Raw genomic sequence first — 27,982 nt, forward strand, 5'->3', positions numbered from 1 at the left:
GGAGGGGACACCCGGCTCAGCCCCGAGCACCTTCCCTGCTCCGAGGTAAGAGCAGCTTGTCCTGCTGTTGTTCCTGGGTCATCTCCAGATGGTCCAAAGAAAAAGGGGTGGGATGAGGTTTTGGGGGCTGCTCTCAGGGTTCCTCTGGAGGAGCTCCCCAGCTTCTTGCCAACTTCTGCCCAGCCAATAAAAACCCCTAGGAATGAAGGTGACCTCCTGGCTCCCCTGCTGCTCCTCACTCTGCTCCCCCGTGGCAGGAATCAAGCCCCAGCCCCACCAAAAGCCATCGGGTTTGGGTCAAGGTGTCACCACAGGGGTCCCCTCCACCACAGCCTCCACCTCCTGGTGGAGGGATCACCCTGGGGGTATCCATGAGGGTGGTGGGACACTGCAACAGCTGAAGTTGTGGAGATCCCATTTCTAGAAGTGTTGGAGACCTCATCCTTGGAAGTGTTGGAGACCCCATCCCTGGAAGAAGTGCTGGTTGGGGCTTGGAGCAACCTGCTGTAGTGGGAGGTGTTGGATCTAAGTGGGGAGAGGGTTGGAGCTAGATGAACTTCAAGCTCCCTTCCAACCCAACCCATTCCATGATCACCTCCACCCATCTCTTCCCCCCTACAGCCACGTTGGACACTCCAAGCCCGGGAGGCTCCGGGACCAGAGGACCCAGGGATGAAGCTGGGAGCCAGCTGCCTGCTCTGCCTGCTGCTCTCCTGCCTGGCCCTGCCCGTGCCCCACGGATCCATGGAGATCAGGAGTAAGGACACCAGGAGTAAGACCCTTCCCCCTCCACCCAACACCCCCGCCCAACCCTTCTGCACCCCCACACAACTTGGGGTCCCCCACGTTTTGCTTGGATTGGCCCCTTTCCCAGCCCCTTCTCCTCCTCCCTGGGGCCTGGTGCCCCCCATCCATGGGTGAAAAGCCCCCCCTGATGCCACCATACCCCGTTTCTCCCTTCCAGACCCGGACATCGACCCCTCCTGGTACACGGGCCGTGGGATCCGGCCTGTGGGGCGGTTCGGGAGGCGTCGGGCCCTGGGGGAGGGACCTTGGGGACAAGGGGGGGGAGGTGACCGGTGGCCTCCTTGTGTCCCACCCCCCCGGCAGCCCCCAGCCCCGCCTCCCCAGCCCGGCGCCCCCTGAGCTGCAGTGACAATAAAAACCCTTCTCCTCTCCGTGTCCCTCTCTGCTCCCCTGGGAGAAGGTCCGGTGGGGTGGGTAGGTGACCTGCTCCCCAGGAACACCTCCTGGTGTCCCCACAGCACCCATGGGTGCCCCAGCACCTCGGCATCAAGGGCAGCAAAAGGCCCATTTGCCCAGGTCATGAAGCACTTGAGGAGAGTCCACAAACGTCCCCTCACCTGCCTGGAGGCCAGAAGGTTGTCCCAGCTCTCCCAGCCTGGGGTCTGGAGGGGAGGGTGACACCCCCACACCCACCCCCCAGGTCCTGACCCAACACCTGGGGCTCCAAAGGGTCTTTGGGAAGGGGGCAAATGGGGCAATTAGCACCTAATGAGGTGTAGGCAGGAGCAGGCAGCAGGTCCTAGTGGGAAGGAGCTCATGCCCTTGTGAAGATGGTCCTCTCCTGGGGGACCACCCCAGGTGGGTGCTCCTGGGGAGGGGGTGTGGGGGTCCCTGATGAGGGGGGGCTACCCTGGCTGTGGGCCCCTTCTCACCACAGGGAGCATCTCCAAGGGATGTCTGCTGCTTGGTGACCCAACCCAGCCTTGTCCCACAGGCCACCAGGGAGTGTCACCAGCGTGTGTGGGGACAGCTCAGGTGCTTCAGGGCTGGAGGAGGCGACAGAGCATCTTGCTGGGTGACAAACAGTGTCTCTTTCCCCCTCACAACCTCGAGGGTCTCCTGCTACAGCTTGAGAGCCCTAGCTCAGGTCCTTGCCACCTTCAGGTGTCTCGTGGTCCCCACCTATGAGGTGACAACCAGGTCAGGGAGAAGAAAACCAGGACCTTGAGGGACACGTTCCCTTTATTTGCAGCCCTGGGATGTTCCTGCTTCACTCCCTGAGTTAAACCCTCCCTTGTTGGCTGGGAAGAGGCACAGAGGAGACATGAAGCTGGGCCAGGGGGGTGAACTTCTAGAGAACTTCCTTGGTGGAAGAACCACACCCTCCTTGTGCTTTATCTCTTGGATGAAGCCAGGGCTGGAGGTCCCTGTGGCCCAAAATGGGCTCTAACCTTCTCCCAGGTGGGGGGTGGCCAGGCTGAGCCGCTCTGTGTGTCCCTGCTTTGTCACTGCTCCTCTTGGAGACCTCATCCAGCCACCAGGGAGGTCCCAGCTGTCCCCTACTCAGAGCTGGCAGCACTTTGTCCTCCCCCTGCTGTCCTCCAGCTCCACCGTTGACCCCCTGTGTGGGGAGGGGGCTGAGGTCTTCTCCTGCTCCCTCCTCAGGAGCTCCTGGGCTGGGAAGGAACACAAAGAGGGAATTCTTAATTCTTCACTGGGAGGGTGTTGGGACACTGGAATGGGTTGTGAAGTTCTGGAAGCCCCATCCCTGCAAGTATCCAAGGGCAGGTTGGATGGGGCTTGGAGCAACCTGGTCTGGTGGGAGGTGTTCCTGCCTGTGCAGGGGTTGGATCTAGATGATCCTGAAGGTCCCTTCCAACCCAAACCACTCCATGAAACCAGGGCCAGCTGCAGCTGTGACCCTTGAAGATGCCAGCTCTTCTGCAGGCTGAGGAGCAGACCTTGGTGGGGTCAGCTTTGAGGGGAAGTGGGGAAGAAGAAGGTGTTTGGAGCCCCACAGTCCACCTGCTTTGGTTGTCCCAGAGCCATCCCCCAGCTTACCCATGGCCATAAAGACATCCTTCACCTGGTGGTTGGATTTGGCAGATGTCTCCATGAACAGGAGGCCTTTGGTCCTTGCAAACTCTTCCCCTTCCTGGATGGAGACATTTAGGGTCACTCCCCCAGCCCTCTCTGTGGGGTTGTGGTGGCCATTTCAAGGTGGACTTTGGAGATGTCTGCAAGCCTTTCAACTTCTGGGCTTTGCTAGGACAGGTCCCAATGCTTGCTGATGGGATGGGGAGGCTACCAAGGGCTCTGGGAGGTCCCCATAGATGCTCACCTCGGTGGTGACCTCTCTCTCAGCAGCCAGGTCAATCTTGTTGCCCACCAAAGCCATGACTATCTCATCGGGCAGGAACTCCTTCTCCAGGTCCCTCAGCCACAGCTTTGCTCTGCTGAGGGTTTCCTGGAGGGGTGGAGACACAAACCACCCCACCTTGAGTTGAGCCCATTGAGCCAAAGCTTGGATGGGTGGCACCAAACATGGAAGGGATGCAGGAGATGTGGTGAGGAGGCCCTGATTGGCCTCCAAGGGGAGCAGGTCCTCCAGCCTTACCTCATCAGTGATGTCATAAACGAGAAGAGCAGCGTGGGCGCCCCGGAAGTAGAGGTGGCAAACGCTCTGGTACTTCTCCTGGCCTGCAGTGTCCCAAATCTCCAACTTGATGGTGGCCACGTCCAGGTTGAGGATCTTGGTGAAGAAGGAGCCTGCAAAGAAGGTGCAGGGTGGGGGCCTTCTTGGGCCAACAGCAGAAGGTGGATCTGCTGCTGTGGGGTCACCCCAGGGCCACCAATGATGGCGCAAGGTGTCAGACCAGGATGGGTTCTTCCCAACCTGGAGAGCTGGGTGGTGTCTAATTCCAAGGACCCTGCCCTTCTCCACCAGCTCTTCAGGCTCCAGCTGGGACCACATCTCTGTGCCCTCTTGGGGCCAAACCCAGGGACATCAGGATGAATGGAATCACACCCAGAGTCACAGAGTGGTGGGGGCTGGAGATCATTTAGTCCAACCCCCTGCTAGAGCAGGGTCACCTCCAGCAGGTCCCACAGGAACACATTGAGATGGGTTTGGGATGTCTCCAGAGAAGGAGCCTCCACAGCCTCTGGGCAGCCTGCCCCAGGGCTCTGCCACCCTCACAGTCAAAAAGTTTCTCCCCATGTTCAGGTGGAACCTCCTCTGCTCCAGCTTGTGCCCATTGCCCCTTGTCCTCCATCCCATCACACTCGAAGGAAGGGATCAGGAAACCTTCAGCCCTTCTCCTGATCCAGATGGAGCTCTGGAGGCCCCTCACTCACATCCCACGGTTGGCAGTGACTCCTTGAAGTCATTTTTGACGTATCTGTAGGCCAGGCTCGACTTTCCCACTGATGTGCTACCCAGCAGGACCACCTTGTAGGTGTAGGTGGGACCAGTCCTCTCCAGGGAGGTCCTCAGCATTGTTTTCTGTGCCATGGCCTGCAAGGAAACCAACCCCGGTCAAGCTGTGGTGATCCACCAGCTCCTGCACCAAGGCCCAGAATCCCAAGACTGGTTTGGGTTGGGAGGGAACTTCAAGATCATCTACATCCAACCCCCTGCATGGGCAGGGACACCTCCCACTAGACCAGGTTGCTCCGAGCCCCATCCAACCTGGTCTTGGACACTTCCAGGGACGGGTCCTGACCACGGGCAGCAAGACAAGTGGGGCTGAACCTCAAAATCGGCTCGAATTAAGTCATGAATGTCCTGAATCGAACTGAATCCATCCAACCACCTGCCACTGATGGTTGTCACCAGAAGGTGGAGATCTTGAGGAAGTAACTTGATGCAAGACACGGAGATTGGATTGGTTGCTTGTCCTTAAAAGAGAGGTTGGATGGGGCTTGGAGCAACCTGGGCTGGTGGGAGGTGTCCCTGCCCACGCAGGGGGGTTGGATCTAGATGGTCTTGAAGGTCCCTTCCCACCCAACCCACTCCATGATTCTACAACACGCTGGAGAGAGTCAGTGGTTGAGGGACATCACTTGGGGGTGCACCAGCACCAGGAGTTCCCAGAAGAATCCTGACCAAGCTGTTTATGAGGGTGACTCAGTTGTTGATAATGAGCAGGGAAGTGGACTTGAACTGAGGAGCCTCCTTCCAAACTCCTCTTTTATGGACCAGTAATAAAAAGCAGGGAAAACAGGAGGTGGCAGAGGAGACATTTGAGCTGGAACACAACTTCGTGGTAAATTCAACCTGGGGAGGGGGGAATCCTGGTGGGTTCCTTGTCAACTTTTTATTTCCAAAGGAAATAAAGGAGTGAACAAGCTCCCCAGGTAAGGAGCTCCATGGAAAAACCAGGAGAAACTCCATGTAGACTTGAGGAGCAAGCCCTGCAATTTCTGGAGATGATGATTTGAGGTCCTTTCAGATCTCGACCAGCTGTTTTGGCCCTCCAGACAGTGGTCACACCTCCCTCCTCTATTAACTCCTGGTCTCCCCTGCTTCTGGGATCCTGCTCCTGCTTGCTCAGCCTGGGGCTGCTTCCTGAGGTTGGGAATGTTAGAAGATTGTCTGGGAAAGGTCCCGGGGGGTGGTGGGTGGGGTCTAGGGATGTCTGTACCTTCTGGAAGCTGAGTTGTCCTACAGGGTCCCTGGAGAGGGAGACGGCCTCCACCATGACGGCTGGTGCTGGGCTTCCTGGGCAGGTGAAAGTGAAACCACCTGCAGCTCCTGGGAGTGGTGCCAAGGTGCGAGTGACCTGAGATCAGTGAAGATCAGACCTGCTGGAGAGGAGGGAGCATGGTCGTGGGGCGAGGTCATATGGCTGTGGCCATGCCCAGCACCCACCCACCCACATCTCAAGTGGGGACAGGAGGCCGTTCACTCCCACCTGACCATGGCTGGTCTGACAAGGAACAGCCAGAGTCACCAAGTGGTCAGGGTTGGAAGGGACCTCTGAAGACCATCTAGTCCATCCCCTGGAGGCCTGGTGGGGGATGGAATTGCTCTTTCCAAGCATCCTGGGATTTTTGGTTTCTCCTCTTCTCTCCCTGCAGTAGCACCATGAAGTGATGGAGTCAGATGGAGTTCAACTCCTGAAGACACATGGTGGCCTGAAGACACAGGGTGGCCCTTCAGGCAACGCTTGTCACCCCTGCAATGGAGAATGAAAGAATCGTAACACAGGGAGGACGTGGAGCTGTTGGAGCACAGCCAGAGGAGGCCACAGAGATGCCCCATCCCTGGCAGTGTTGAAGGGCAGGTTGGATGGGGCTTGGAGCAGCCTGGGCTGGTGGGAGGTGTCCCTGCCCATGCAGGGGGTTGGGACTGGATGATCTTTAAGGTCCCTTCCAACCCAACCCCAACCTGTGATCCTGTAGGGGATGGACGCATCTCCCGCCACTTCATCCCACCTAATTTTAAGGCCATAGAGGTGAGGTTCTTTGAGCACCCCCAGGGGTGGTGAGGAGGCCTTTGTGGGATGGATGGAGGCCTGGGACAGATGGAGGGCACCAAGGACACCCTTGGGGTGCAAGGGATTCTGCTCCAACCAGGTGCTTCTTTACCCTGCTGGAGCAGCCAGCGGGTGGTGCAGCACCCTGACCCCACAGCTGCCCCACGGAAGGGACGCTGCATTGACCTGCCTGGATGTGGTTTCCGATCTGAGGATCATCCAAATCTTGGTGGTTGCCCATGAAGACCTGCAGACCAGCGTCTGGCAGGTGTGGAGTTTGACCTTTGTCGGGTTTGAGCGGGTAAAATTAACTCCTGAAGTGGGGGGGGGGTTTGCAGCCCTTTTCCCGCCAGGCCTGGGGTGTCCTTGGCCTGCGAGACGCTCAAATCCGTTTGTTCAGGACTTGTTCCTCATCAAGGTGAACTAATTAAAGCCCCTGACGCCAGAACGAGTCACCTGAGAAGAAAACGAAGGGCTGAAGGGCTCCCAGGGGGGAGCCCGGGGCACCAGGACTCGTGTTCCTCACCCTCTCCCCGCACGTTTGTGACCGAGAAAAAAAACCCCGAAGCCTCAAACCTGGCGGGTTTTCCCCCATTTCAGCGACATTTTCCTCAGCCCGGGGGGGCGGAAGGGGCCTCGGGGGCGGGGGCTGCTGCGGGGCCCGGGGAGCGGCGGGAGCGGGGGGAGCGGGGGGGGGCGGGGGAAGCGGGGAGCGGCGGGGCGGGCGTTGCGGGGGGGGCGGGGTTGCGGGGGGAGCGGCGGGGCGGGGGTTGCGGGGCGGGAGGAGCAAGGCGGGTTGCGGGGGGGAGCAGGGGTTGCGGGGGGGGGCGGGCCGGGGCGGGGGTTGCGGGGGAGCGGCGGGGCTGCGGGGGGAGCAGGGCGGGGTTGCGGGGGAGCGGGGTTGCGGGGGGAGCAGGAGTTGCGGGGGGAGCGGCGGGGCAGGGGTTGCGGGGCGGGAGGAGCAGGGCGGGGTTGCGGGGGGGGGGGTTGCGGGGCGGGGGTTGCGGGGGGGCGCGGCCGCTCCGCGGGGCGGGCGGCGCATGCGCGGGGCGGCGGGGCCGGAGCCGGGGCCGGAGGAGCCGGGGCCGGGGCTGGAGCTGGAGCCGGGCCGGGCCGGGCCGGGCGCGGGGCCGGGGCCGCCATGGGCAGCCAGGGGGCCGGGAGGAAGCGGCTGCCGACCCGGGAGCGCCTGACGGCGGAGGACGATGCGCTGAACCAGATCGCCCGTGAGGTGAGCGGCCGTCCCGCCGCGCTGCTGCCTCCCCCGGAGGCGGAACCCGGGGCCGCTCCCGCTGCGGGTGCAGCGGTGCGGGGGGTGCGGGGGGTGCGGGCGGAGAAGGGCGGAGCGGGGCCGGGCCGGGCCGCGGCACCCGCAGGGGAGCGCCAGGTGCGGGGGGCGCTGGACGCAGGGTCCGTGTTGGCACCTCAGGGCGCGGGGCGGCCCGGGCGCTGCAGCCGCTCCTGTCCTGCCTCGGGCCTCGCCGCGGGGCTGGGTTTCCCGTCCAGCTGACACAGGCGGTTCTGCCGCCGGTTCCCGTGGGGAAGGTGGGCAGCCCCAGCCCGGGAGGCAGCGGGAGCGCTCCCGGGTTCTTCACCGTCTCGAAGCCGCTGAAGGCGGCCCCTCCTCCCCAGCCTGGGCCGGGTGCCCTGCCCTCACCCCACGCTGCCTGCTGTCTTCTTCTAGCGGAGCTTTCAGCCTCTCTTGCTTTCCTTTCCTGCCTCTGTGGGACATCTTCGTTTGGTCCTGGTTTGTATCTTCTCCCTCCAGTGCTGGAACTGGGAACAGCCAAGGTCAAGGTCCAGCCCTGTCCCATATGACTTTAACACCATGAGTTACCCGCCTTGGGTTTTACCCCCTGATAATTGCCAAACTTGTCAACTTCTGCCCTTGGAAGCACCATTTTCATGTCTTTTTGATACGTTTGCAGCCAGGACCTTGTGCTGAGGCTGTGGAGGCTCTTGTGGAGCCTCCAAAGAGCCTCAGGAGGGGGGAAGTCACTCAGCAAGAGGAAGGAAGTGGTGACAGCGAAGGGGATGTTGCAGTGACAGGGGTTTAGCAGCAGGTTAGTGGTGTGTACTAGTTGTAGGGAGTTTACGTGTTGGAGGCAGTGTCTGAGCTGAATGGGCTGGGACTGGTTTGGGTTGGAAGGGGCCTTAAAGATCATCTAGATCCAACCCCCCTGCATGGGCAGGAACACCTCCCACCAGCCCAGGTTGCTCCAAGCCCCATCCAACCTGCCCTTCAACACTGCCAGGGATGGGGCTTCCATAACTTCACAACCTGTTCCAAGGTCTCACCACCCTCATAGTGAGGAATTTCCTCCTCATGTCCCCCCTCAATCTCCCCTCTACCAGTTTTAATCCATTCACCCTGTCCCATCCCTCCCTGCCCTTGTCTAAAGTCCCTCCCCAGCTTTCCTGGAGCCCCTTCAGGCACTGGAAGGTGCTCCAAGGTCTCTTCAGACCCTTCTCCTCTCCAGGCTGAACACCCCAGCTCTCTCAGAGCTGCTCCAGCCCTCGGATCATCTCTGTGGCCTCCTCACTCCACCAGCTCCGTGTCTTTCTGGTGTTGGGGGCTCCAGACCTGGCCCCAGTTCCCCAGGAGGGTCCTACCAGAGCAGAGCAGAGGGGACAGTCCCCTCCCTGGCCCTGCTGCCCATGCTTCTTTTCATGCTGCCCAGGACACGGGGTTCCTGGCTTGGTTCCTCTTGAGCTTCTCACCCACCAGCCCCCCCAGGTCCTTCTCCTCTGGGCTGTTCTCCATCCAACCTCCCCCAGCCTGGATTTGTGTCCTGACCCAGGGCCAGGACCTTGGCCTGGCTGAACCCCACCAGGACTTCAGTCTTTATTCCCTGTATTTAGATATCAGAGTTTGAAGAACTTCACCTTCCTATGTACATGTAATTATTAGGCTTTTAATCACTGGAAAGTTTAAATCATGTTTTTATAAAAACCTGGTGGGTTTGTGGCCTGTAAACTCAAGTGGTTCCCCTCGAGCTTTTTAGGTTGGACTTTGACCTTCCTTCTGAGTGACTGAAGCATGAGGATGTTACACAACAGTTGGAGAGATGGAAACTATTTGATGGAAGGTTTTAATTGATGGGAGCACAGGTCACGTGGCCTGGATTGAATTGTTATGCAAATGAGAGCAATGAGAGCAGTCGATTCCCTAAGGATGTAGAAGGTGCTGCCCAGGTGGGCCTTCTTGGTGGGCCTTCTTTGGGCAGCATTTGACATTGAAGAGACACAAAGACTTTAGAAGGCAGATAAATATTCCAAGATAAGTTTTTTATTTAATTCCTTTCTTTGTGGGGCCTAAAGAGACCAACAATGGTCTGGCTGAAGGTCTGGCTGCTAGAACAGAAGGTTATGAAAGCAGGAGATGCTCATGGGTGGCTTGACTCAACCCTCCTGACCTCCTCACAAGCCAGGAGGTTGTGGGGAACATTCCAAAACTGAGCTGCCCTTTAAGGCAGCAAATGTTCTCCTGGCTGAACACTCCTTTTCCCTCACGTCTGTGTGTCCCACCCCTGGCCCTGGCTGCCCTTCCAGCCCTTCCCAGAGGAGATGTGTGAAGAAGCAGCTTGGGATGGTGTAGAAAAGGAGGCCCAGACCTCCAGCCCTGTCTCACTGGAGTCAGTGGCTGCAGCTCCTCTGCCCCCCCGGACTGCCTGTTGGAACTTGAAATCATCAACTGTCTGGGGTGGGTTTTTTGTGGCCCTGCCTGGCCCAAGTCCCCTTCAGCTGTCCCAGGAAGCAGCTGCTGAGGAGCTGGGATTCTTCTTCCAGTTGGGAGTAGCAATGTGGGGAAGTCCAGCCTTTCTCCTGGCCAGCCCAGATGCTGAGCTGCAGGATGTGACCCTCAGTCCTGAAGGAGGGTTTGCCCAGGCCTGTTGCTGGAGGGAACTTCAGGCTTCCAACACTGCTCAGGTTGATTGTCCTGAGGAGGACAAGCCATGGAGCACGGGTGGGACGAGGGATTTGTCCCCCCAGCAGGTTGCCAGGGGCAGGGAATGTCTCCAGCTCGACTCGGAGGCAAACCCTTAAAATAGCAGCTCTGGAGTGTCAGCTGTTGGCTCTCTGGTGTCAAAATCCTTTTTGGGGGAGAAGTTGCCCACTGGGAAGGGGGGAGGGAGCTGCAGGAAGCCCAGATTTCCTTCTGGGGGTGGTTTCAAATGCTAAGCTGTGAGGAGGGGACAGGCTGGAGGGCATGGGGACATCCAGAGGGACTTGGAGAGGTGGGGCCCTGCCAACCTCATGGAGATTAACCAGGCCAAGTGCACCTGGGTCGGGGCAATCCCAGGCACAAATCCAGGTTGGGGGAGGTTGGATGGAGAACAGCCCCAAAGAGAAGGGCCTGGGGAGGATGGTTGGTGAGAAGCTCAAGAGGAACCCCCTGTGTCCTGGGCAGCATGAAAAGAAGCATGGGCAGCAGGGCCAGGGAGGGGATTGTCCCCTCTGCTCTGCACTGGTGGGCCAGTGGTCACTCACACTGAGTGTCCTGATGTCCTGCAGCTCTTTTGCAAAGTATATTAGATCCTTGGGTGCTGGAGAAGCCACCAGTGATCATAGGAACGTTCCCAGATAGCCTGGAGTCTCCTGATCCACTCCCTCATCCCCTCAGCGTGTCCATCTCTTCCTGAAAGGGAATTTCCAGTGTCCCTTTGGGATGTGGAGTTGGGAAGAGTGAGTGAAACAGGCCTGAGGGGCTGAGCTAATTGCTAATTAATTATCTGACCTAGAGCTGGGAAGCTCCTTCCTTCCCTGCTCCAGCTCCTTCCTTCCCTGCTCAATTGGAATTGAGGAATTAGGAATTAGAAATTAGGAATTAGAAATTGGAATTGAAGAATTACCAAACAAGGATCAGTGGGTTGGTAAATAATTGGTGTAAAAGCTGAAATTCCGTGTGTTTGGGGCTGCACCTCAGGAACTGGTTGTCAAGCTTGAAGGAACTGGGTTTTTTTTTGGCGTTTTCTCCAGTGGGAGGTGCTTCCAGAGCTGGTGCCTCCTCCCTCCACTCCTGGTCACTTGCCGCATTTGAAAGGTGCCCATCACCTTATTGATTCTTCTCCATTCCCATTCCAGCTGGTGGGAATTGCTGCTCAGGGAAGGGAGGAGCGAGCAGAGGAGGGGCCTGGCCACGGGTGGGTTGCTGCTGATGCCTTGATTTGGGAGGAATTTGAGGGATTTCATGTTGAATCCCAGTGTCCTCACCCAGCTCTGCAAGGGGTGTATGTCCTGTTTGGAACATTCCTTAGGGTCAGGACACAAATTCTCCGGATAATCCCTGCAGGCTCAGCCCCACTTTGGAGCCAGTAATCCCAGCCCACCCCCACGCAGAACCTGGCCAATCATCCCTTCCACCAGCCTGGTTTTTTAGCTCTAATCCCAGCTGATGGGTCGTGCAGTTCCAGCTCCGTCGGGCTTGGCACCTCCTGGGCTCCCTCTGGGAATTCCTCTTTCCAGGAGGGAATGGGTGGTGGGAGAACAACCAGCACCAGAGGGTAACTCCTGTCTTCAGCCAGGTAGGAGCATTTTGTAGGTTAAAAACCACTTTCATAGCTTCTAACAATGAGAACTGAAGGATAGTGGGGTTATTTTGGTTGGGTTTCACTTGATTTTTGGGCAGATCTCTCAAAATCCTGTAAGAATTGGGAATTTTTCCAGCATTCCCTCTGTCTGCTTTTCCTGCCACAAGGTAGAACTTGGTTTGAAGCTTGGGTGGTTGGGCTCAGAGGACAGAAAATGAGGCAAAGCATGAAGCTGTTACCTCTGCAAGAAAAGACAATTCCACCAGGCCCTTTTTTCTGGGGGGGTTGTTTCTGTGGATTTTGACATTTTACCTTAAATCCGAGGGTTTATTTTTCCCCTTTGAGGTTGCAAATCAGAAATTCCAGCTTGAAGTGACTCCCCCAGCGAAGTGTCTGTGTGTTTTATGTTTAGAACAAACCCAGTGTCCTTTGCTGGAGTCTCTTGTAAGGTTCTTCATTATGTTTATAGACTAGATTTTGGATCTTCTTCCTCCAGGACTTTGGAGGACTTGGAATTTCACCCCGTGTAGCTGGAGAGGGTATTAAAACCCTGCAACTTGTGACCCTTGGACCTGCACTCAGACAAGAAGTCTCACCTTGTAGACACAACAAAACAGGCTCTTACCAGTTCGCTTTGCTGCCTCTAATCAGTCTAACGAGCTAAATTTAATTAAATCTCCTTGGGGGTGAGAAGGTTCCACCTTTGCACGGAAGGTCATCTCCACCTGGGGATCCCAACCCTGTGGATCAAAACCTGCTTGGTCTTTCATCTGCTGGAGGCCACCTGGGAGTAGATATTTGAGGAGTGTTCAGATGATTATCAATCAGTGTTTGGGGAGCTCTGTCCTCCCTGATTTTTGGGTGGCAAAAGGTACAATTTTATCTCCACAGCATGAGGAAATAATTGGGGGGACCTTGGATGGACTTTGTTGATGTTTCCTCCTCTCTTCTGGCTTCACACTTGAACCTTTCTGGTTTGAACCTAGAAAACTACTCCCTGAAAGTGTTAATTCCTTTGTTCTTATTACATCCTGAATTCTGGGTCAGCTCTTTCCAGGGGGAAAAAAAGGTCTTAAAATGAGGGAACAAAAAGGTCTTAAAATGAGGACAAAGGAGGAATTTTCAAATGCACAGTTGGGCCAGAAAACTTTCTCAGCTGCTTTTGAACCTGGGCCATGTTGGACCTTTGATGTCTATGCTGAGAGAGCTGAAAAGCTGCAGCCTTTGTCCCCCAGTCTGGAGAAGAATTCATTTCACTGGAGTTTTGGAGCTGGAACTTGCTCCTGAGTGTTGGTTCCTTCATGAGGTGCTGGGAGTCCTTGGTTCTTGAGGGGAGATCACTGAGGAACTTGCTAGAGATGTTGGTTTCCAAGGGGTCCTCGTTGCTCTTTTAACTTGATTGGAGGCAGAGACCCTGGAAGGATGATGTGCTGAGGACAACACGTGATTTCTCAGTAAAACAAAAAGAAAACGAGGTTTCTCAGCAGAAAGGTCCCTCTCAACTCCAAGAATCTGAGCACAGCAGTGAGGTTTCACTCTGTGGGTTTATCTCCTCATCCTGTCCAACCTACATCTTCCTAGAAGCCTTTTTTTTTTTTTTTTTGGCGGGTGGGGGGTTACATTTTAGTGAAGTCATAGAATAGTTTGGGTTGGGAAAGACCTTTCAGATCAATCATCAAGCCCAACCATTGCCCCAGAACTTCCAAGGCCATCACTAACCCACGTCCCTCAGCACCACATCTACATGGCTTCAAAATTCCCCCAGGGATGGTGGCTCCACCACCTGTCAGAGCCTGACAACCCAGAACCAGTTCCTGATACCCAATCTAGACCTCCCCTGAGGCCACTTCTTCTTCTACCTTGGGAGAACAGATCCACCCCCCTCACCACGATCTCCTTTCCGGTTGGTTTTCACATAGTCCTCAACTCCCCCTTGCCGTGTCCTGCTGTCTGACAGGAGGAGCCCTGTGGTTTCACTGAGGAGGGTGTCACCAGCATGAGCTTCCTGCCCTGATGCTTCTTTCCTCTTCCCCTCCCTGACTCAATCAACAAAATTAACCCCTTAGAAGAGGACAGAATACCTTCTGAGTCACTTTTATGTCCTTTCCCTGTGGGTTTTTCTTTCTTCTGCCTGGAAGACAAAGGTGTGTCTTCACAAGCCCCACTGCTTTGTGTTAATCTCCAGTACATCTTGGAGAAGTGAAGCCTCCCCAGGTTGGACAAAATCAAGAAAAACAACCTTAAATGTCTCAGGGAAGTGAATCAGCAGGAGTAAAGAATGAGGTGCCAGAGTAGGTGGGAGAAACCAAAAGGCTTTTCGTAGTTCTGGCTGCTTTTGGGTGTGGTGCAAGTTCTACCCCAGCATTTGGACCTGAGTCATTTCCTCAGATCCAAGGGTTTTGGCATCCTGACTCTTCCCATGGCTGTAGAGGCTTTAGGCCAGGATTGTCTCAAAAGAGCTTTAAGGAAAGGAGAGACGAGCATCTCCAGGAGGAGAACCATTGGCTTCCTCCCTTCCTCCTGCTCTGGGGGTTGAAAATGACAGATGAGAGCTGAAAAACCCTCTGAAACAGAAGAACAAGACCTACTTGGGTGCTAAGTCTTGTCTACAAAGATGTTGATGGTTGCCCCTTCCAGCTGCTCGTTGTCTGCAGTGAAGCAGCTCCATCACCCTGAGAATTCACTATGATAGGTTGTCATACTGAGTCTTTAAGCAAATATATTTGAATCATGGGGTGGGTTGGGTTGGGAGGGACCTTCAAGATCATCCAGATACAACCTCCTGCATGGGCAGGGACACCTCCCACCAGACCAGGTTGCTCCAAGCCCCACCCAGCCTGGACTTCAGCACTTGCAGGAGTGGGGCTTCCAGAACTTCACAACCTGTTCCAGGGTCTCACCACCTTCATAGTGAAGAATTTCCTCTTCATGTCCCACCTCAGTCTCCCTCTTCCAATTTCAAGCCATTCTCCTCATCCCATCACTCCAAAGTCCCTCCCCAGCTTCTCTGGAGTCCCCTCTTTGTAAAACTTGATGCTCTCGTCATGTGTCTGAGTCCTTGAAGCTCCTTTTGGTGATGGTGTCCAGCTTCTCACCTCTCAACAGACTGGAGTTGAAAGTGGCTTGACCCTCCAGGAAAGCGAAGCCTTGGTGTGTTTGACCAAAGGGAGGGGTTTGAGGTCCCACATCTTTGGCAAAGCTCCTTCTGATTCACAAGGTGGGGCACAGAGGTTGGTTTCCAAAAGTTAACCCAAACGTTCCTCATTCCCCTCCTTTGATTCCAGGTCTCTGCTGGGGTTGGTAAACTCTTGAAGGGTCATCTACATAGGTCACCTGGAACCTGATCCACTGGTGACCCTTTCCCCTGATGGAAGAGAGGGGAGCAAACTGGGAAGAGTTGGGTTATGTGCTAGAGTGTTGGGAGGTATTTGGAGGTGGCCCAGTTGGTCAACAGCTGCAGGCCTCTGCTCTCATGGGAATAGTCCACCTGCTGGAGGGCTTGGGAGGGCAACCAGAGGGGGCTGGAAGGTGGGGCCGTGCCTTGACCTCATGGAGATCAGCCAGGCCAAGGTCAGGACACAAATCCAGGCTGGGGGAGGTTGGATGGAGAACAGCCCAGAGGAGAAGGACCTGGGGGGGCTGGTGGGTGAGAAGCTCAAGAGGAACCAAGCCAGGAACCCCGTGTCCTGGGCAGCATGAAAAGAAGCATGGGCAGCAGGGCCAGGGAGGGGACTGTCCCCTCTGCTCTGCTCTGGTAGGACCCTCCTGGGGAACTGGGGCCAGGTCTGGAGCCCCCAACACCAGAAAGACACGGAGCTGGTGGAGTGAGGAGGCCACAGAGATGATCCGAGGGCTGGAGCAGCTCTGAGAGAGCTGGGGTGTTCAGCCTGGAGAGGAGAAGGGTCTGAAGAGACCTTGGAGCACCTTCCAGTGCCTGAAGGGGCTCCAGGAAAGTTGGGGAGGGACTTTAGACAAGGGCAGGGAGGGATGGGACGAGACGAATGGATTAAAACTGGTAGAGGGGAGATTGAGGGGGGACATGAGGAGGAAATTCCTCACTATGAGGGTGGTGAGACCCTGGAACAGGTTGTGAAGTTGTGGCTGCCCCATCCCTGGCAGTGTTGAAGGGCAGGTTGGATGGGGCTTGGAGCAGCCTGGTCTGGTGGGAGGTGTTGGATCTAGGGGGATTGTATCTAGATGATCTTGAAGGTCCCTCCCAACCCAACCATCCTGGGATTCTATGTATCTCCAAGAAAGAAGGTTCCCATGTAGAAGCTGGATTCCCATCATTTCCACCCTGAGCACTTCCTGGTGATGTTGGAAACGAGAAGAGAATCTTCCCCTTTAAAAGAACAAAAACACCTTCTCAACAGGTGTTTCTCCCTGGGGGAGCTTGGGCTCTGCAGGTCCTCCTAGACATGGAGAGCTCCAGTTTTGGAGGCTGATGCCTGCTGGGAGGAGCACCAGGCTTTGCAGAGGCCCAGCTGGGCTCTGGTGTCACCACAAAGGCATTTGCTGGGAGGAAATGCTTTCCATGCCCCTAATTTTAGAACCCTGGCTCAGCTCTGGGACTTGTCTCCTCCTCGTTAGTCTCACAACTGGGGCAGATGTAGCTTTTCTAACCAGCAGGACTTGGAAGCCACTTCTCTCTCCCCTGTCAGAGGACACGGTTGGTGTCTACAAGCCAGACTCCATTTTTGAGCCCATGAATCATGTTTCCAGCCACCTGTGTGTGTGTGTGTGTGGGGGGGGGTTGGTTTTTATTTTTAAACCTTTCTCACTCACTTTCGTTCCTTTGTCAGTGACAGAAACCCTGTTGCTCACATCAGCTGCTTTGTCATGGGGTGGGGTGGAACTTCTCAGTGACAAGACCTGGCCAAGGGCTTTCACCTCCAACCTCTCACCTTGCAAGAAACCTTCAGGCTCTGCAGCTGCTTCAGAATCATCTCCATCTGCCCACATTGCTGGGGATGCAGCCCAGGACATGGTGTCAGGGGGGGGTGTTGTTCCTGGTTTGGTTTCTCTTGAGCTTCTCACCCACCAGCCCCCCCAGGTCCTTCTCCTCAGGGCTGTTCTCCATCCAACCTCCCCCAGCCTGGATTTGTGCCCCAATCCAGGACCTTGATCTGGCTGATCTCCATGAGGTTGGGGCAGGGCCCCACCTCTCCAGCCTGTTCAGCTCCCTCTGGATGTCTCCCTGCCCTCCAGCCCATCCACCACCCCGCGCAGCTTGATGTCCTCAGCAGGTTCTGCAGATATTTGCCCTGAACCCATAACACTGTTGAGCTGCAATTCTGAGCTCTTGGGCTGGGCTGAGCTGGGTCTTGGTTGCCCTACTTCTGATGTGTTGAGTTGGAGAGCTGGAGGATCACAAAACCACTGAAGCTTTTTGCTGATCAGCAGGAGCTAAAACCCATTCAATCCCAGCCCCTTCCTGAAGAGCATAAGTTTGGTTCCTCTGGTTCCTCTGACTTCAGGGCCCCCTGGTTCAGCAGTTTCCTTCCCCCCTCCCTTTGCTGGCAGGACCTTTTGGTGATGAAAACAGGATGTTGTTTATTCTGAGGAGCCCTGGGTTGTGTCTGCTGGACTTCATTGCCTTGGTGACTGTGCATGTGGCCAGAGGAGCTGCAAGGGCTGCCAAGATGCCCTCAGCTGATGAAGTTGTTTCTTCTCTCTCTTGTGCCTTCAGATGGGTCTTACTCTCTAGATTTCCTTGAAGAGGAGAAGAACCAACTTAAAAAAAAGGTTGTGGTTTCGGCCTTTAGTGAAAGGTGGAAGCTTTGGAGACCTTATTGCAGCCTTTCAAGACAGGAAAGGGGGTGACAGGGGTGATGGAGGGAGATCTTGAACATGTAGTGACAGGAGCAGGGATGACAGTTTTGAACAGAAAGAGGGTGGATTTAGATTGGAAGGCTTTCATCATGAGGCTGGTGAGACCCTGGAGCAGAGAAGCTGTGGCTGCCCCATCCTTGGAGGTGTCCAAGGGCAGGTTGGATGGGGCTTGGAGCAACCTGGTCTGGTGGGAGGTGTCCCTGCCCATGCAGGGGGTTGAATCTAGGTGATCTTGAAGGTCCCTTCCAACCCAAACTAGTCTGGGATGCTATGATAATTAATTTGGGGAGCACTAATTAGGGTTTCCCCATCCCTGGAAGTGTTCCAGGCCAGGTTGGATGGAGCTTGGAGCAACCTGGTCTGGTGGGAGGTGTCCCTGCCCATGGCAGGGGTTGAATCTAGATGATCTCGACGGTCCCTTCGAACCCAAATCATTCCATTATTCTATGACAATTAAATTGGGGTGCTTTAATTAAGGTTTCCACCTCCCTGGGGGTGCCCAAGGGCAGGTTGGAGGGTCTTGCAGTGCCCTGGTCCAGTGGGAGGTATCCCAGGGGTGGGATCTGGATGATCTTTCAGGTCCCTCCCACCCCACCATCATTACAGCCAATTAGCCCCTGTCACACGATTCATTTGCCACCCTGCAGCTGCAGCGGGGGCTGGACACAGAGGTGGGACCCCTGCCCCGGGAGGGCTGGGCTGGGAGGCAGGGAGGAGGCAGCTGGTGAGGGGACTGGGGGATCCCTGTCCCAGGGGTCCCTGTCCTGAGGGTCCCGGCCTGCGGGGCGGGCTGGGCTGGCAGCGTTTGGGTGAGGGGCCTTGGAAGGAGCTGGGCCCGGCCCGGGAGGAGTCTGGGCCTTCCTGGGGGTCTTGGGGCCTCTGGCCCTTCCTCCTGGGGTCTGGGGGGTGCTCTGGTCCTTCCTGGGGGGCTCTGTAGCCCTTCCTGGGGGCCTTGGGGGCGTGGGGCTTCATGGGCCTTCCTCCCAAGGGTCTTGGGGAAGCTCTGTGGTGCTTTCCAGGGGTCTTGAGGCTCTGGCCCTTCCTGGGGGTCCTCTGTGGCCCTTCCTCCTGTGGGTCTTGGGGGGCCTCTGGCCCTTCTTGGGGGTGTTAGGGGGGCCTCTGGCCCTGAGCTGTGGGATGATGAGCTGCTGGAGGAACCCCAGAGGTGTCTGGGTGTTGGGGGCGTCCTGGTGTCTGTGTCACCTCAGGTGGGTGGAGACACCACCTTGTTGGGCTCCTTTGTGGCAGGGAAAGGTGAGGGGGTGGGCAGCCTGACCTGCTGTGATGAGGGGCTTGTTCTCCTGGAAGCAAGTGGTGCAGAGGGTGTTTAAAATATCAGGTGAGGACACTTGGCCTGACCTCTCGACTCAAAGTCGTGTATGGACACTCTTGTTTCCACGCTGAGGAGCACCTGGTGACTCCTGGTGACCTGGAACGGCTCACTTGGTGCTCAGCTGGAGAGAGGAGCAGTTATTGGGGTGGGTCACCACCTGGTAGGTCACAAAACCACTGCATGTCTGGTGCTGCTTGTCCAGAGAGACTTGGAACCCTCTGGAGGCCCCACAGACTAACTTTGACTAGCTTGGAGAGTCAACAGTTGTGTCAGACTGGAGGGGACAAGCCTTTACAGGCCCAGTATTGGAGTGGGATGGAGGAAAAAGCTGGCTGGTGTCCTGAGCCAGGTTGGCAAGAAGTTCCCACCAGCCTGAGGGCACTTACTGCAGGAGTATTTCATGGTTGGTTGGGCAGGCTGGTGCTTTCAAAGCCGCTCTGGCAGCAGGACCAGGAAGCTTCCAGCTCCTTGCCCAAAAATAGGATGCTGGCTTGGAGGACTGGTCTCAGAAGCTGAACCTTGGGAGGGTGTGGGAATGGGGTCAAGCCAACGTGGTCATTTGTCAGTGCTCAAACCAAAAGCAGTGTCATTTCCCGGCCTCCTTGGCAGCTTCTTGGGGTTTCCAGGGGAACAAAGAACTCCTGGATGTTTCAGGAGGGAAAGAGCTGCTGGAACACACTCCTCCAGGATGTGTGGCCTTAGCCTCCACCTGCCCAAGCCACCTCAATCAGTCTCTCCTCAGCATGAAGCCCTGGCTCCCAAATCCATGGAGCTGGGTGTTGGGAAGCAGGGTGTGGGGACAACTCCACATCCCAGCCTCTCTCTTATCCCTGTAGAAGATGCTTCTCACCCTTTCCAGCTGGTGCCAAACACCCCATTTGGCTCTTGTTTCCAGTTCTTCAACCAGGTCCCAACCTTCTTAACTTCCCCCTCAGAGTTAAACCTGCTGAACTCCTTAGGGCAGAAGAAAGATCTGCTGGATGTTTATCTTAAAAAAGCCACCCAGGCTGGCTGAGGGACCTGACCAAGCAGAGTAATGAGCATTTTGTTCTGCAGCTGGGTGGCCACAAGTCCTTGCAATGGAATGACCAGGAAGGATGGGTGGCTGGAGTGTTGGGGCAAGTTCTGGAGACATTCAGGAGATGCTATTTCAGCTGCTGAGGGGGTTTCCACCTTCATCCCAGCAGCCCAGTTGCCATCTCCTCATGTTTATCCCACCGGGCTGTCCTGGAAGCCCCTCAGGAGGTGGTTGGTTTTATTTTGGGTGTGACATGGTCTCCTTGTCAGATGAAAGGGAAGTTACCTGAGTTTTTTGTCCTTCTCTTTTTCTTGCCACCCATCTGTCACCTCTGCTGGGGCCTGTGCCACTCGTTTGGTGGTTTGAAGATGAGTTTCTTCAAGCTGAGTCACTTGGCTGACTTGGTGATTTCAGGCTGGTGACCCTGAGGCTGTTGGTTTAGCTTCTGTGCTCTGGATTTCAGCCATTGGGATGAGGTTCTTGGGGGTCCACCTGTGTCTTCTGGGTGTGTCAGGTGCCCCTCTTTGCCCTTGGAGGAGACTTGCCTCTGGGCTGTGCCAAGTGCTTGGGTTGGGTGAAGGACAAAGCCTGGTTGGTTCTAGTCAGCACAGGGGGTGAAACATGGAGATCAGGCCAGGCTGTGCAAGAGAGGCAGGTGTTTGTAGGAAAAGGTCATCCACCTGGAGCCCAAGGCTTTTTGAAGAGCAGGTTTGGAAACACTGAGGTGGGACACTTGACCTGTGGAAACTTCCCGAGGTCCCTTCCAGCCTGAAGTATCCTGCAGCTCTGTCTTTCCAGTGGCTAAAAACAGTCACTTTCAAATCCTTCAGTTCTGGGTGGGAGAACATCCTGTTGACCCCTCAGAGAGGTTCTGGTGCTGGTGGCAGTATTTGTGATGAAGGTTAGAAGTTCTTTGAAAGGATCCAGAAGACATTAATTCTGTGGGTGGGGAAAGACCTTAAAAAAAGAAGCTCATTCCAGGTGTGTAAATCAAAGATACGAAGTGAAAAAGTGTGTAGAAGAATGGGATCATCTCCGGTCCATGTCCCACTGTCTCAGGGCTGTGGTTCCTCCCCCTGGCACGTAGATCTGACATCAAGTTTCCACAGTGGGTGCCATAAACAATTCCAGAGGGTGCAGGTCACCTCTCTGCCTGGCAGGGATCCCACCTGCTGGGTGGCACTTTGGGACAAGCTGATTCAGGTGGGGAAGTTGTGGTGGGGTTTGTGGCTTCTCTGCCTGAGAAGAACCTTGACATTAGAAGCCTCATGGCTGAAGAGCTCTGGGCAGACCTTAGGGAGAGTGTCTGGGGGGGGTTGTGGCATGAATCAGGGGGTGGTTCCTGCATGGGCAGGGAGACGTCCCACCAGACCAGGCTGCTCCAAGCCCCATCCAACCTGCCCTGCAACACTGCCAGGGATGGGGCAGCCATAACTTCACAACCTGTTCCAAGGTCTCACCACCCTCATAGTGAGGAATTTCCTCCTCATGTCCCCCCTCAATCTCCCCTCTACCAGTTTTAATCCATTCACCCTGTCCCATCCCTCCCTGCCCTTGTCCCAAGTCCCTCCCCAGCTTTCCTGGAGCCCCTTCAGGCACTGGAAGGTGCTCCAAGGTCTCTTCAGACCCTTCTCCTCTCCAGGCTGAACACCCCAGCTCTCTCAGAGCTGCTCCAGCCCTCGGATCATCTCTGTGGCCTCCTCACTCCACCAGCTCCGTGTCTTTCTGGTGTTGGGGGCTCCAGACCTGGCCCCACTTCCCCAGGAGGGTCCTACCAGAGCAGAGCGGAGGGGACAGTCCCCTCCCTGGCCCTGCTGCCCATGCTTCTTTTCATGCTGCCCAGGACACGGGGTTCCTGGCTTGGTTCCTCTTGAGCTTCTCACCCACCAGTCCCCCCAGGTCCTTCTCCTCTGGGCTGTTCGCCATCCAACCTCCCCCAGCCTGGATTTGTGTCCTGACCCAGGGCCAGGACCTTGGCCTGGCTGATCTCCATGAGGTCAAGGCATGGCCCCACCTTCCAGCCTGTTCAGCTCCCTCTGGTTACCCTCCCTGCTGAGTTGTTCTGAATTTCTCTCCTTCCAGCCTGGCGTTCTAAATCCTTAGCTAATTGTCTTTTAGAGGCCGAACTGGTTTGACCTGGGATTACAAGGAGAATATTTCATATAAAATCTGGCACATCCAGCTGGGCTGGAGAATCTTGGACATGGATGTCTGGAGGTTTTGATGGACTTGAGGTGTGTTTCCTCAGGTTCTCCTTCCATCAATCCAGCCTGGACTGTGCAGATCCCAGTTGGGACAGTGGGATATTGACCCATGTCTGTGCTCAGTGGGGAGGCGAATGTGCCCATCACGTGTTGGTCACCTGAACAATCCATGTGTGCCACAGGGAGGGGTGGGTAGGAGAGCAAACTCCAAGCTTCCTCAGTAAAGGTGGTGGTTTCCTGGCTGTCCACACAGGTGGCAATTCAAGAAAGACTTTTCACCACCACCCAACGTGGGTGGTGCTGGCGTGTGGGCGTGGGACCTGCCGTGGAGCACAACAAGGTGTGGAGGGCAGGGCAGGAATTGACTCCTCCAGATGTATTGACTCCTCCAGACGTGTTGACTTCTTCCTCGTGTGTGTTCCTCCTGGAATTGGGTGGGTTTAGTGCCATTGTTGTCCCTTTTGTCCCCTCCCCAGGCTGAGGCGCGCCTGGCAGCCAAGCGGGCGGCGCGGGCGGAGGCGCGGGAGATCCGGATGAAGGAGCTGGAGAGGCAGCAGAAAGAGGTAAGGACGTGGCTTCTTTTGCCTTGGGAGGTCTTTGGATCATCTTCTTTCCTGGGTTGAGAAATGAATCACCTGCTGGGAGCTGATGGTGGGAATGAAGCCACTGAGGCAAATCCGGTGGGAGTTTGATCCTGGGGAAGCCAGTTTGGTTATTCCCAGGAAAGGTTGTTGGTTAGTTAATAATTCCTCTTTGATGGCAAACTTGGACTTTCCTAGCTTGGTGGTGTGTCTGGTGGTGGGTTCTTAGCACTTGGTTAGGAGTCTAATGAATGTGGAAGGTTCATGGCCCTGGTTGTGACTCCTGGCGGGTGTTTTGGTTGCCTCCAAAAGTGGTTGGAGAAATGGCAGAAGTCATGGTAGAACCTGAGCTTGGGAGATCATCACCTTCTCCATGTTTGGCTTAAGCACAGGGGATTGGAACTAGGTGGGTCTTGAAGGTCCTTTCCAAGCCAAACCAGTCTGGGATTGGGAAGGGGAGGAGAATGAAGTGGTTTGGGGGGAGAGGCTTTGGAAGAGCTGTGATGATCACCCCCGAGGTGTTTTGTGGTGGCACCACCTGCTGTGATGCAGCCGGTCACCCCTGTGGAGATCAGCAGCTGGTGCTGCAGGGGGTGTCCTGGGGAAGTGGAATTTGGGCTGGGAAACCAAACCTTGGGTTTGGAAAACCAAACCTCGAGTGCCTGCTCGTGCAGGCGGCAGCTGAAGACGTTGAGGTCCTGGTGTCTCGTTGTGCGCCGTGTTCCTTTTCCTCTGCTAAATCGATTCCCACATTCCCACAGGTGAACAATCAGGACACTTGTTCTCCTGCTTCCCAAGGCTCTCTAGAACCAGGTGGAGGAGCTAAAAAGCAAGGAATCCATTTCTTGCCCCCCTGTGTGGGGACTTATTCAGGCTGAGAAGAGCCTGCATGTCCTGACAGGCTTCTTGTGGAGCATGGGTGGCTTGGGAATGTCTTGGTTCAGCTTCCAAGCTGCAGACATGGCCAGGAAGGGGGGTTGGATCTTTGGGTTGGGCCTGGGAATTGTCTTTTTCCCTGCCCCTGTGTTTCATGTTCCTTGTTTGACACCTCATGGTGAGTCCTGGGTGGGATGTGACCAATGTTCTGTTGCCATCCCAAGAGAAGCTGTGGTGCAAAAGCAGCGGGTGTCTGGGGTGGTTCTTCTCTGAGGAGTGTTTCTTCAGGTGGAAGGAGCAGCAGCTTCATTAGGGAGATCACCCGGTGCTGATTTGGCAGTGGCATGTGGAGGGAGCACCAAGGCTGGTCACAACTGTGTTGGGAAAAGCTCAGGGGTAAATGGGGGGGGCTTATGGGAAGATCTTCTGTGTCCAGTTCTGGAGAACTGTTGGGGCCAGGTCTGGAGGCACCAACACAGGGAGGATGTGGAGCTGTTGGAGAGAGTCCAGAGGAGGCCATGGAGATGATCCGAGGGCTGGAGCAGCTCTGAGGGAGTTGAAGGTGTTCAGCCTGGAGAAGAGAAGGCTCCAGGGAGACCTTGAAGCACCTTCCAGTGCCTGAAGGGGCTCCAGGAAAGATGGAGAGGGACTTTGGACAAGGGTTTATGGTGAGAAGACAAGGGAGAAGGGATTAAAACTGGTAGAGGGGAGATTGAGGTTGGACGTGAGGAGGAAACTCTTCCCTGTGAGGGTGGTGAGACACTGGAACAGGTTGTGAAGCTGTGGCTGCCCCATCCCTGGCAGTGTTCAAGGGCCAGCTGGATGGGGCTTGGAGCAGCCTGGTCTGGTGGGAGGTGTCCCTGCCCGTGCAGGGGGGTTGGAGCTGGATGATCTAGTGAATTTGGGAGTGAAATCCAAGATGCCTCTTAAGAAATCTCTTGGAAGCCTCCTGTGAAGCAGGACAGTGTTGTGCAGAAATAGTTGGAGAAGTCCCTTAGTCATCTTTGTAGCCTGCATTGGACTCTCTCCAGTAAATCCCTGTCCCTCTTGAACTGGGGAGCCCAGGCCTGGACACAACACTCCAAGTGAGGTCTCACCAGAGCTGAGTAGAGGGGGAGGAGAACCTCCCTCCATCTGCTGGACACACTCCTCCTAATGCACCCCAAGATACCTTTGGCCTTCTTGGCCACAAGGGCACATTGTTGTCCCATGGAGAACTTGTTGTCCACCAGGGCTCCGAGGTCCTTCTCCACGGAGCTGCTCTCCAGCAGGTCACCTCCTGGCCTGTCCTGGTGCATTCTGTTGTTCCTTCCCAGTTCCTTTGCACTTGTTGAACCTCATGGGGTCCCCTGTTGCCCAGCCCTCCAGCCTGTCCAAATCTGCCCACCAGCTGCCTTCCAAGGGGAATACTGGATGTTTCTTTGGGTTCTCCACTTGTGGTGCTGGTACTTTCCTGTCCTTCCTGTGTGGATCAGGAGCTTCTTCCCTTTGGGATGAACTGTGGAATGTTGGGATTGGGTCATTCATTCACCTCAGCTTTTTGTTTCCTTCTTTCTTCCCTGTTTCCACCCCCCTGCCTTAGATCTACCAAGTCCAGAAGGTAGGAATTGTTCCCCACATCCCTCTTGGCATGGGTGTGTACCCACCTTCCCAGAGGATCCAAACCTGCCTAGACATTTGGGATCATTTCTTTCCTACTGGGAAAGCAAGAGGAAAAAGAGCAGGAGGGAAATTTGGGAAAGGAGCTTCCATGGAGGGGGTGGAGGCTCCATGAAGAACCTTCTGGGGGACATGAAGGGTTTTCAGGCTGGGAATGGAGGTGGGGCTTGAGGTTGGGAATGGTGGTGGGGCTTGAGGTTGGGAATGGTGGTGGGGCTTGAGGTTGGGAATGGTGGCAGGGCTTGAGGTTGGGAATGGAGGTGGGGCTTGAGGTTGGGAATGGAGGTGGGGCTTGAGGTTGGGAATGGAGGTGGGGCTTGAGGTTGGGAATGGAGGTGGGGCTTGAGGTTGGGAATGGTGGCAGGGCTTGAGGTTGGGAATGGAGGTGGGGCTTGAGGTTGGGAATGGAGGTGGGGCTTGAGGTTGGGAATGGAGGTGGGCCTTGAGGTTGGGAATGGAGGTGGGCCTTGAGGTTGGGAATGGAGGTGGGGCTTGAGGTTGGGAATGGAGGTGGGCCTTGAGGTTGGGAATGGAGGTGGGCCTTGAGGTTGGGAATGGAGGTGGGGCTTGAGGTTGGGAATGGAGGTGGGGCTTGAGGTTGGGAATGGAGGTGGGCCTTGAGGTTGGGAATGGAGGTGGGCCTTGAGGTTGGGAATGGAGGTGGGGCTTGAGGTTGGGAATGGAGGTGGGGCTTGAGGTTGGGAATGGAGGTGGGGCTTGAGGTTGGGAATGGAGGTGGGGCTTGAGGTTGGGAATGGTGGCGGGGTTTGAGGTTGGGAATGGAGGTGGGGCTTGAGGTTGGGAATGGTGGTGGGTTGAGGCTGGGAATGGTTGAGGCTGGGCAGATCTCAAGAGGTTCTAGGAGAACTTCCAGCTGAGTTGGTTGGCAGAAAATCCCTGGGGAAAATCAGGGAATAACCTGTTGGAATTCCTCCTTTTTTGCGAATTGACTTGAGGGCCTTTTGATGGGAATGTTTTTTTCTCCCTCAGATCTCCCTACCTCAGAGTCAAGTTTTCCCTCCTCCCAGTTCTTCTTTCCATAGCTCCAAACAAGGGCAAAGATGATGAGAATAATGATAATACTAATTATTAATAATAATAATTATAGATGTTATTCCCTGTGAGCTGTGGGGCTCTGTCCTGCCTCCGAGCAGGTGAACTGGTGGGATCCAGAAGGAGAAACAGAGGTTTTTCAGGGATGGAGGGAACATCTCATCCCTCAAGCCTGTAGTTTTCCACCTGATTATTCCCTTTTTTTCCCTCCCCTGAGGAATTTTCCTTCCTTGCTGAGTGAGAAGTTTGTCCTCAACCCTCCTGCTTGTGTCCTGCATGGCTCCTTCCCCTGGCCCAGCACCTTGTGTCCTCCTGGGAAATGTTCTCCTCCTGGGAAATGCTGGTTCCTTCTGGAATTGCTCATTGAGATGAGGGGAGCTGCTCAAATAATGGGCTCTGCTCTTCCATCCTGATCGCACCACCCTGCCCACAAACCCACCTTCTCCCTGTCTTGATGGACCCAATTGGAGCAACTCCAGTTGACATCATGGATCCCCAGGCTTCTTGTCCATCTCCTTGATGGGAGTTGATTCCATCTGCAGCCCCACTGGGAGGGGAGGAGATGGCTTAATGGGAACCTGGACATGGAGGAGGAGACAGCCAGGCCATGTTCCCACCCTCACTTGGAGAGGAGATCTGAGCTGGGATTCTCTCTCCATGGCCTGAATTATTTCATTGTCATCTCACTTACCAGGGCAACTTGAGCCTGGCAATCAGGAGCCCCAGGTGGCTGGAGAGGCAGGATGTCCCCGTGGACCTTCCATGGGACTCTCCAGGCAGAGCAGGACATGGCTGAGCCCAGGAGAAGGTGGGAGGGGGGAGGGCAGGAGAAGGAAGCAGCCTTGGAATGTCCAGCATCGTCATCCACCCTCCCTCCACCTTCAGAAAAGACCCTTCAGTTCCACAGGGTGGTGGGTTTATTAATTGATTTCTAATATTTTTAATGGATTTATAATATTTTTATTTCTAATATATTTGTCTGACTTTAATTGATTTTTAATATTCTAATTATTTTTATTTTAATATATTTTTATTTTAATAAATATTTAATTTTTACTTGATTTTTAATAGTTTTAATTTTAATCGATTTTTAAAAAATTGTTTTAATATTTTGTTATTTTAATTTTTAATTGATTTTAATTTTAAATTGATTCTTACTATTTTAATTTATTTTTACTATTTTAATGTATTTTAATATTTTTACTAGATTTCTAATATTTTTAATCAATTTCTAATGTTAAAAACAAAAAAAAGCCTCGTAGGCTCCATGTCACCTGATCTTGGGTTTGACTTGATGATCTTGAAGTTTTTTTCCAACCTTGGTGGTGGTTCCAATGTTCTCAGACCTGCAGGTTCCCCCAAACATGAGCTCCTGGGCTTGATTTTCTTTCCTCAAGTTCTAAAAATCCCACAAGACACGTGGTGGTTCCTGGAGGAGCCCACTTGGCCGTGGTCTTTCCCCACCCGGGCCCACAATGGGCAGCAGGACAAAGGCAAGATCTGAAGCGCCTGGGGGGGGAGGACAAGGAGTCCTGGGGATTCTGGGGACGTGTCTGGTAGAACTGGAGGTTCCTTGGGGAATTCTCAGTGTGGTGCCAAGAAGTGCTGGACTGGGAAGAAGGTCAGGAGGGAGAGCTGACTAAGGACAGGTTGGGGTTTGGTGATGAA

The 27,982-nt window shown here is 55.1% G+C and overlaps 3 protein-coding genes across 30 annotated transcripts in view; 2 read left to right on the top strand and 1 right to left on the bottom strand.

Annotated features, from left to right (window-relative positions):
- Positions 1–655: 655 nt before the first annotated feature.
- PRLH (prolactin releasing hormone) lies at positions 656–1,146 on the top strand. The gene is made up of 2 exons (XM_051624183.1): positions 656–772; positions 965–1,146. Exons 1-2 carry the CDS (start codon positions 673–675, stop codon positions 1,144–1,146), a joined length of 282 nt encoding a protein of 93 aa, XP_051480143.1. The 5' UTR covers positions 656–672.
- Positions 1,147–1,971: 825 nt separating this feature from the next.
- RAB17 (RAB17, member RAS oncogene family) lies at positions 1,972–6,869 on the bottom strand. 5 transcript variants are annotated; one of them, XM_051622733.1, is made up of 9 exons: positions 6,804–6,869; positions 6,414–6,683; positions 5,664–5,927; positions 5,394–5,553; positions 4,105–4,264; positions 3,365–3,516; positions 3,089–3,214; positions 2,809–2,902; positions 1,972–2,423 (listed from the first exon to the last, which is right to left on the bottom strand). In XM_051622733.1, the coding sequence occupies exons 4-9, from the start codon at positions 5,448–5,450 to the stop codon at positions 2,311–2,313; spliced, it is 702 nt and encodes a 233-aa protein (XP_051478693.1). In that variant the 5' UTR covers positions 5,451–5,553; positions 5,664–5,927; positions 6,414–6,683; positions 6,804–6,869; the 3' UTR covers positions 1,972–2,310. The 5 variants fall into 5 exon arrangements, with proteins under 5 accessions (XP_051478693.1, XP_051478694.1, XP_051478696.1 ...); XM_051622734.1 differs by having other exon boundaries at positions 5,394–5,556; XM_051622737.1 differs by having other exon boundaries at positions 2,325–2,423; positions 2,834–2,902.
- A 409-nt stretch (positions 6,870–7,278) lies between these two features.
- Positions 7,279–27,982, top strand: part of LRRFIP1 (LRR binding FLII interacting protein 1) — a 43,015-nt gene continuing 22,311 nt past the window's right edge. For 7 of the 24 annotated variants that reach the window (XM_051622715.1, XM_051622710.1, XM_051622720.1 and 4 more), the window contains exons 1-3: positions 7,281–7,458; positions 22,622–22,708; positions 25,185–25,202. In XM_051622715.1, coding sequence (XP_051478675.1) covers positions 7,369–7,458; positions 22,622–22,708; positions 25,185–25,202 — 195 coding nt within the window. In that variant the 5' untranslated portion in view covers positions 7,281–7,368. Of the gene's footprint in view, positions 7,459–22,621; positions 22,709–25,184; positions 25,203–27,982 lie in introns of all 24 variants that reach the window. The other 17 variants (XM_051622707.1, XM_051622722.1, XM_051622727.1 and 14 more) reach the window with 7 other exon arrangements.

This window comes from Apus apus, chromosome 6, assembly GCF_020740795.1.
Source record: "Apus apus isolate bApuApu2 chromosome 6, bApuApu2.pri.cur, whole genome shotgun sequence".
NCBI classification, from domain to species: Eukaryota; Metazoa; Chordata; class Aves; order Apodiformes; family Apodidae; genus Apus; species Apus apus.